The 6,963-nt window shown below is 41.7% G+C and overlaps 1 protein-coding gene across 6 annotated transcripts in view; it reads left to right on the top strand.

Annotated features, from left to right (window-relative positions):
• Positions 1–6,963, top strand: part of Trappc6b (trafficking protein particle complex 6B) — a 24,148-nt gene that overhangs the window by 4,014 nt on the left and 13,171 nt on the right. For 3 of the 6 annotated variants that reach the window (XM_010632643.3, XM_010632642.3, XM_033765150.1), the window contains exon 1: positions 158–549. The exons of 2 other annotated variants lie outside the window; for them this stretch is intronic. In XM_010632643.3, the coding sequence (XP_010630945.1) occupies positions 469–549 (81 nt within the window). In that variant the 5' untranslated portion in view covers positions 158–468. One more of the 6 variants, XM_019208726.2, reaches the window with a different exon arrangement.

The raw sequence follows: 6,963 nt of genomic DNA, 5'->3' as shown, positions 1-6,963 counted from the left end.
GTCTTACCGGCAGTTAACTGAGACCGCAGCCCGCACTCCTTAAACCTTCCGGTCCGCGCCTACCGCCCCCTAGAGCGGCAGGGATCCCCGAGCCTGGAAGCGGAACTCTGCGACCATAGAGCTGGCAGATGCCGGCGTAGAGGGACCGGAAGTGGGTTCTTCGCCCCCCGCCCCGGGGCCGGATTGGGTCTCCGCCGTCGGGGTTTAGTCCGCGCAGCTTTTAGACCCTTCCTCTTCTGGTCTGGGCCTTCCTACTGGGTTCCCCCAGGGTGCTTTCTCCCCGGTACTGGGTTTACTCGGTTGCGGCCTTTGGGAGGGGTCCAGGGCAATTTTCGGTTTCCTAGCACCGGGGGACAGAGCCGCAGTCTGAGGAGTGCGGTGTCAGCCTCGCAGCTGCGGCTCTAGCCGAAACCGCCCGGCCCGGCCCAAAAGCGAGCTGAAACCCGGAGCTCGGAAGAATAGGCGGAAATGGCGGACGAGGCGTTGTTTTTGCTACTTCATAACGAGATGGTGTCAGGAGTGTACAAATCTGCGGAGCAGGGGGAGGTGGTGAGTGCCGGCCCACACCTTGTCCTTTTGCTGTGACCCTTCTGGTTTCCTTTCAGTGCTTTCCTTCAGCCCCGTCCCATCGCCACCCAACGCCTCCCGAGGTGTAGACAAAACTGGTTCACTTCTGGGTGTCCCAGACTCTAGAACTTCTAGGCTGGCTTCTTTCATACTTTGCCTTTCATCCTTTTCTCTTTCATCTCTGACTGTTGGATTTGTTTATTGTATGCGTCCATACCTTTGTCGAGAAGGTCACAGATTTCTTTTACCGTTGTACGTATCATGATTTACAACAGGGGTTACTGGAGATCCAAGTTTGACAGTATTTTAATCTTGCTGGCGCTTCGGTCCACTGGACAGACCTGTGCAAGTTTGAGACTCTGCTCCCTCTTTTCCCATTCCTAATTATCAGTACAGTTTAAGGACAGACCCTATAAGGTTTGAAGGCAAAGCAAAATTTGCAGGTGTTAACGATAATTATAAAACAATTTAAATTAATTGAGAAGCCATTTAGTGTATCAGCTGGTTTTAGGAGCTGAGGATGTGAGCGTGAATGAAACAAAGGGCTCCATTCTCCTGGAGTGACTTATATAAGTGGGAGTTCTCATTCATTCATTGGCTTATTTGATTATTTATTGGTGCTGAGGATTGAAACCAGGGTCTTGAACATGCTAGGCAAGTGTTTTAACGCTGAGCTACATCCTCAGCATTTATTTGTTGATTTTTTATTTTTATTTTTTGGTTTTTTGGGACAGGGTTTCACTATGTAGTTGAGACTGACCTGGAACTCACTATGTAGCCCAGGCTGGTCTCCAACTCACAGCGATCCTGCCTCAGCCTCCTGAGTGCTGGGATTACAGGTGTGAGCCACCACGCCCAACTATTTGTGGATTCTTAAAGAAGATTTGTATTATGAGTGTTCTAACCAGGTGTGGTGGCACAATTGGTGAGGCCAAGGCAAGAGAATCATAAGTTTGGGCAACTTAGCCTGACCAGTGTCTAAAAATAAAAAGCACTAGGAATGTAGCTCAGTAAAAGGCCCTGGATTCAATCCCAAGTACAGGGGCATGGATGCTTTGTGGCCTAGATGTTATGCTGGATAAATGAGATGAAACCCCTGCCTCACAATCTTTGGAGAATCTGCAATTAATGAGTAATTAATTGTTGGTTGGTAATTACATATATAATATCTTGAAGTTGTAATGAAATGTAGAAATATGTGACATTCCATAGTCATGTTCAAGTCATGAATCCTTTAAAGCTATTAATAAAGGTGGGTGGAGAGAGGAGTAGGAAAAGCATCATAGGTTAAAAAAAGGCATTAGGAGTATGAAAGAGTAGTAGATTGAAATATGCTTAAGCATCTCACTGGGGCTAGACTGGATGGTGACAAGTGAGAGCTAAAATCAGAGCAGAGCCTTGTCTGCTTGAAAATTTTGATTTCAGTGGAGGACTTTTAAGGAGGGAGTGATGTGGTTCATGTGCATGTTAAGATAATCTAGTGATGAGCTAGAGAGAAAGATCCTTGTGAGAAGACCTCTTGCAGGAGTCATAGCAGGAGATGATAAAGATCTGAAGACGCTGACAGTGAGCAGAAAGAACAGGTTTGAGGGGTAGGAGTTAAAATCTATAGGTAAATCTATTTTAAGTATGGGAGTGAGAGTTAATTTTTTTTTTTTTTTTTTTTACAAAAAGCAACCAAAATGTGTTTATTTAATGTACATAGCAAGGGCTCAACCAGAGACTTAATTTAAAAAACAAAACAATAACAACACTACAGCTCAAGATCCAGTGTCCTACACTGAAATCAAGAAACAGACACAGTACCAAAAAAAGAGAAAGAAAGAAAAAGCACAGACTAAAGAAGTAATAAGGAGAGGCTCACCACAAGGAGAGGCTGTACAGCCTGAGTCAGGGCTCTTGGCTGGATACTTGCTTTGAGTAGGTTTTTTGCAAGTACTATTTAAAAGCTGTGGGGTTTTTCTAGAGCTTGGCAGCATGTGTGTTAAAAGGACAGTTGATGTTGGGTTCTCCTATCAAGCTCTGGATGAATAGCAGGATGGCCCCTGACATCATACAAGGCAGACCACTTGTCCCTGAGGATATCCAGGAAGATGTTACCCAGGGTGTCCACATTGGGATGGTAGCACGGAGTGAGGAACTTCACTATGGGCATGTTGTAAAGGTAGCCACTGGGGAGAGCTTATATCTCAGGTCTTACATATACTGTGCCAACTGCTCTGTGATGGTCTCTACCTATTTGTTTGTTTATTTATGGATACCGGGGATCAAACATGGGACCTTGTGCTTGTGAGGCAGGTGGTGGAACCACTGAGCTAAATCCCTGGCCCGAGGGAAGGCAGAAATTCCTTTATCATCAGACATCTTGAGGGTCATCAGCTCCTGCTGTAAAGGCCTCTTGCCCACAGGTTCCTGGTGGCACCCGCACTGGGCTCTGCTCCATTACAGGTGGCAGTGGCAGGGTAGTGGTTTTGGGAGGTCATCTGGACAGATGGTGCTGATTGAGACAGGAGCTCAGAGCAGGTGTGCTGGGGCCTGATCATACATACGCTCAGATACCTGTGAGAGGGGAACTATGGAGGGTAAAGAAAAACAGAGACAATATTCAAGGTGCAAGGGGACCAGGAGAAGCCTGCCTCTAGTGGACAGACCCAACAATCGCTGCAGTTGACCCATTTTTATTGTTAAGTGAGAAAAGCGAGGAGGAAGGGACTGTGTGTCATTTGTGCAACGAAAACGGTTGAAAATATATTTTGAAAAATAGCAAACAGGTTAAACTTTACAAGGGAAGTATGTGAGAAGGGAACAGGTTCTTCCTTATACCTAGATGCCTACCCAAGTTAATAAGGAACTAGCATTCTTCACATTGTCTTCAGCAGATGTTATCTTGCCACGGGAGTACTGTGATTATGAGCATTCCCCACACAGCCAGAAAGCACTCAGCCTTTTGTGTACCTTTCTGAATCCCAAGGCAGGTTACATTGGCTTTGGGACTGTCACAAAATTTGGCCCCCAGTAATTCCTCACATAGCCTGATCCCCAACACAGGAGTTAAAAATTGTTCCCACATTTTTAACTTGGGGAGCTGGATTCGATGGATGCTAATGTTGCAACTCAGGAAAGGTAATGAGAGAGAACACAGATAAGGTGATGAAGAGAATGAATTATTTGGGGTCAGGTTTATTTACTTACTTTTGGTACTGGAGATCGAACTTGGGTCCTTGCACTTGTGAGGCAGGCAGCTGAACCACTGAGCTAAATCCCCAGCCCCAGATTTAATTTTTAAGGTACCAATAGGACATTGTTTTTTTAGGAGTAGAAAAATATATTGGGGAATAGGAATGTGGAATAAGAACAGCTTCTGAGAGATAGGAGGGTTCCCAAATGGGTTGCCAATGAGCCAGCTTCTCAAGGGAAGTTTTATAGAGCAAAGCCATGAGAGGTAGGTACAACATGGGTAAAAACTATAATCAACCAATAAGATTACAAGTGTAGTTGGTTAGGTAATATTGACCCAGTGATAACAAGGGTGTAGTATGGATGACATCATTAACCTTAGACGTCTTAAGAAAAGGTGCTGCCAGATTCTGAAGTAGTGGAAGTATGGGGGAAATTTCACTTTTTGGATTCTCCTAGAGAAACCAGAAGCCATCTTTTCATCTTTATTTCTAGTGAAAAGATTTTTTTTCTTTTTTGAGATGGAGTTCTGCTATATAGTTGAAGCTTGCTTCAAACTCACTCTCCAGGCTGTGCTGGCCTCAAACTTATGATGATCCTCCTACCTCTGCCTCTGAGGCTGGAGATTACAGGTGTGCACTGCCACACTTATCTCGGTGTGTGTGTGTGTATGTACGTATGTGTGTATGTATATACATACATATATATATATATATAATTTATTTATTTTTAAGACAGGGTTTTTGCTTTGTAGGGCAGGCTGGCCTCAAACTTGCAGTGATTCTTCCTTCCTAAATTCTGGGATTATAGGCATGTACCTCCTCACCTGGCTGTATGATATATTTAAACATATTATTTGGAAGACACATCAAGAAGAAATCTATTGGAAATGAAGCAAATTCCTTCTTTTCTTTTCTTTTGTTTTTGTGGTACTGGGGATCAAACCCAGAGGCTTTGTACTATTGAACTACATACTCAGCCCTTTTTCATTTTAAGACTGTTTTGCTAACCTGCCCAGCTGGGACTTGAGTTTGTGACCCTCCTGCCATTGCCTCCCTCCCTCGTTGCTACAAGTACAAGCATGTGCCAACATATCTGGTTGCAGATTCATAGATATTTTATGTTATAAATTTTTCACTGTGATAATCATCAATATTTGTATTTGTGCAAAGCTGGCCTTATGTTTTCTGTTCTTCACAAAGACCAGTTAGCAACATTGTCTTTTTACTTCTTTATCATAAGATTGTACTTTCTTTTTTCGCTCTACAACTTTCCCTTTTCCAAGTCTTGCCCAACAGCCTTTTTTTCTGAAAGTCTTTTTTCCAGTGGGTTAACTCAGAATAAAAGTTCTCGACTGATGATTGTAAGAAGTGTACTATCCCATAAGTTTTGAAATCAGACTAGAAGTAATTTTCCAGGGCTGGGATTTAGCTCAGTGGTGCCATGCCTGCCTCCCAAGTGCAAGGTTCTGAGTTTGATCCCTGGTACTGGAGGAAAAATTTTATTTTTTTCCATCCCTGTTGCAATATGTGTTGGAAAAATTGAAAGCACCTATAGCATAAATAGTTTTAGGAAACAGATATGTGGTGATTTTGATAATCAGAATCCACATTGGATTCTGAGTGTATGAAGATTCATTGTATTAAAGTATGTACTTTGAGCATGCTTAAAGTTTTTCATAATAAAACTATTTTTAAAAATATTTTAAAAATCCAGAGATTTTTTTTTTTTTTTTTTTTTTTTTTTTTTTTTTTATTTGTAACTCTTTTCTGACTGAAGTAATTTCTGGATAATAGGATATGTGTCTTCTACATTTTACTATGAAAAGAGTAAGAGAAATAAACATAAACATAATCTTTGAGTAAGTGAATTAAACTTAACTTTTTTTTGAAGTAAACTTTCATAAATTGTGGAGTTAAAGAATCAGTATTTTTGTTTTTTTTTTTTTTGTTTTTGTACCAGGGATTGAACTCGGGTCCTTACTTGTGAGGCAGACGGTGGAACCACTGAGTTAAAATCCTTGGCCCTTGTGGAGTTTTTTTGAGATAGGGTCACACTATACAGTTCAAGTTGACCTTTAATTTACTGTGTATCCCAGGCTGACCTTGAACTCACTTCAGTCTTCCTGCCTCAGCCTCCTGAGTGCTGGGATTGCAGGCATGTGCCACCATGCCTAGCATAAAGAATCAGTGTTCTCACTTTTCAAATCAATGATTCCCAAACTGTGCTTAAAGAGGAATTAAATCTCTAAAAATTGAATAATTGGACATTTCCCAATCTGTGGAGAATGGGTTTTAAAACGGTTAATGAAAACCTATAAATCCTATTACTCTGAGAAGCTGAGAAAGAAGGTTAGAAAGCTCAAGTCCACCCTAGGCAATTCAATGATTTAGCAAGACCCTGTGTCAAAATTAAAAATAAAGGGCTGAGGGGCCGGGAATTTAGTCCAGTAGTTTTGGTGCCTGCCTTGCAAACTTAAGTACCAGAATTGGATCCCTGGTACCAAAAAAAACCCCAAAACAACAACAACAACAACAACAATAAAAACACTGGGAAGTTAATTCACTCTGAAGGCCTGGGATCAATCCCAAGTACCACATACATACATATGTATATTACACACACATACACATATATAAATGTATTCCTATGTATATGCACATAGACATGTGTATGTATGTGTGTATAGGTGTGTATTCTGAACCTTACAGAAGGTGAAAGCCTAGTGGTTGGTGGTGGGTTTGAGAATAACTTTTTCCCCAGTAGTGGGGATTAAACCCATGCACACTAGGCAAGCTCTCTCTGAGCCATACGCCAGCCCTCACCTTAGCTCCTCACAAAGGGAATTAAATCTCAGCACAGGAGTCCTTGAGGACGCATTCAAGCCATATTGAAACCATAGCACCTTCACTTCACACATGGATCCAGTGAGCTTCAAAATAGAAAGGGAAGCTTTTTACTAATAGTTTTAACAATAACAAAAACACATTAACTTATGAACTGCTGCTTAAAGTGTACTTACTTCACCTCAGTGTTTCTTGGCAAAAGAAGCAAGTGGAAACTTATAGCGCACAAATGCACTTTAGGAAAAATGAAGCTCTGGCAATAAATACATACTTACATAACATTTTTTTCACATTATTGAATTTCGGCAACACTATACTATATTATTTTTCATTGGGTTTCCCTTTTTTTTTTTTTTTTTTTTTTTTTCCGGGG

This window comes from Fukomys damarensis, unplaced genomic scaffold (assembly GCF_012274545.1).
Source record: "Fukomys damarensis isolate Sample0158 unplaced genomic scaffold, DMR_v1.0_HiC HiC_scaffold_17, whole genome shotgun sequence".
In the NCBI taxonomy this organism is placed as follows: Eukaryota; Metazoa; Chordata; class Mammalia; order Rodentia; family Bathyergidae; genus Fukomys; species Fukomys damarensis.
Note: the sequence above shows the minus strand (reverse complement) of the source record. Positions and strands in the feature narration are given on the sequence as shown.